Source organism: Synchiropus splendidus, chromosome 12 (genome assembly GCF_027744825.2).
Source record: "Synchiropus splendidus isolate RoL2022-P1 chromosome 12, RoL_Sspl_1.0, whole genome shotgun sequence".
NCBI classification, from domain to species: Eukaryota; Metazoa; Chordata; class Actinopteri; order Syngnathiformes; family Callionymidae; genus Synchiropus; species Synchiropus splendidus.
Window position 1 is genome coordinate 10,823,834 of NC_071345.1, and position 1,606 is coordinate 10,825,439.

The 1,606-nt window shown below is 47.4% G+C and overlaps 1 protein-coding gene across 1 annotated transcript; it reads right to left on the reverse strand.

Moving 5' to 3' along the window:
- Positions 1–277: 277 nt before the first annotated feature.
- Positions 278–1,246, reverse strand: LOC128768599 (trace amine-associated receptor 4-like). Its single transcript, XM_053881562.1, has one exon. It carries the CDS (start codon positions 1,244–1,246, stop codon positions 278–280), a length of 969 nt encoding a protein of 322 aa, XP_053737537.1.
- Between the last annotated feature and the right edge of the window lie 360 nt (positions 1,247–1,606).

The window sequence follows — 1,606 nt, forward strand, 5'->3', positions numbered from 1 at the left end:
TTGCGACTCTAGCGCAGTTCTACCACTAAGGAACCAACCACCTTCTCAAAATTAAATTAAATTAAATTAAATTAAAAATGTTATTACAGTAAGCAACATTCATACTACACCTCTGACAGTGACAGAGTAAAATCATCATTTTGTGCAAGTGCATTTTGGATTGCAAACCAGTAGAGACTTTTGAACTTTAACTACAGTGACATCATCCAAAAATAAATAAATAGATCACATTTATATATATATTTTTTTTGGATATGTGACAAAGGAGGGGGAAAGGTCATTGAAGTCTTGAGTTCCTAAAATCCCCTTTAAAGATTTTACCAGCTATGATCATCCTGAAAGCCGACCTGAACCAGCTGTAGAAAAACCCATAAATGAAGGGATTCAGCGTGGAGTTACATAAAGCAAACCAGTTGAGAAACTCCATCACAAGTAGGTTGACGGGCGTCACAAAGAGGAGGGTGGTGTAGAGGAAAAAGGGAAGCCAGCAGATGAGGAACGTTCCCATGACGACGGCCAAGGTTGTGGTCGCCTTCCTTTCCATCCGACTGATGGTCGGGTTCGAGGTCTTGAGGACAGCCACCTGGATGCTGCGCACCTGTCTGTGCGCCACCATGAAGATCTTCAGGTAGATAGACAGCATGACCGTCATCGGCAGGTAGAAGGCGATAATGAGTCCCAGAAGCCTGACAAACACAACAATAACACACAGGCCCTCGCACGGTGCATGAATCTCCACTGTAGTTAAACAAAGCCCGATCAGCAAGGACACGGCCCAGTTCACCGCGATCATGAGCACCACCACATGATCGTTTATTTTAACTCTGTATCTCAGCGGCTCACACACCGCGTAGTATCTGTCGACGGAAATGCAGCACAGGTTCAAAATGGACGCCGTGCACAGCGAGACGTCCAGCACCTGGCGCACCGGGCAGAGCAGTGCGTCGCTGAAGACGCAGGAAGTCAGGGAGGAGTGGATGGTCATGGGATACACTAAGGTCCCCACCAGCAGGTCGGCCACAGCCAGCGAGGTGATGAGATAGTTGGTGGGAGAGTGGAGCTGTCGGAAGTAGAGGATGGAGGTGATGACCAGGAGGTTTCCGAATACGGTGATGGCAGCATGAAAAGCCATGAAGAGGTGGATCAGCACACATTTGGCTGAATGCCCTTCCATCTGAAGGAAAGCCTCATCTATCCCCAAACAAGGAAAGTCAGTTGTCCCATTGATGCTGCGCCTGAGGTCCATGTCTTCCTGCCGTCCTCCATGGAGTCGGAGGAAACGTTGGCTGCTCCTCACTCGACACTATGGACCGTTATAAGGACCAGTGCGCTGTCACCTCTCATCCAATCAAACAGCAGTGTTTCCGTGCACATGCGCGTCTGGAAGCACTGATGCAACAACAGCGGACCTTTTGGGTATTGTTCAAGATTTTCATCTCATAGTTGACAAGATTGCCATATTCAGAGTTTTAAACACAGAGTGGAGAGCTCCTGATGTTAGCCACACCCTCTACATTTAAGAGGGAAATCAATCATCGATAACCAAAAAATGCATGAGGGTCACTTCTAAACTAGTTTTGAAAAGGGGTCCAGCATTGAAAGCGAC

Excerpts from the sequence above, each read along its gene's own strand:
- LOC128768599 (XM_053881562.1), bottom strand. The coding sequence starts at position 1,246 with ATGGACCTCAGGCGCAGCATCAATGGGACAACTGACTTTCCTTGTTTG.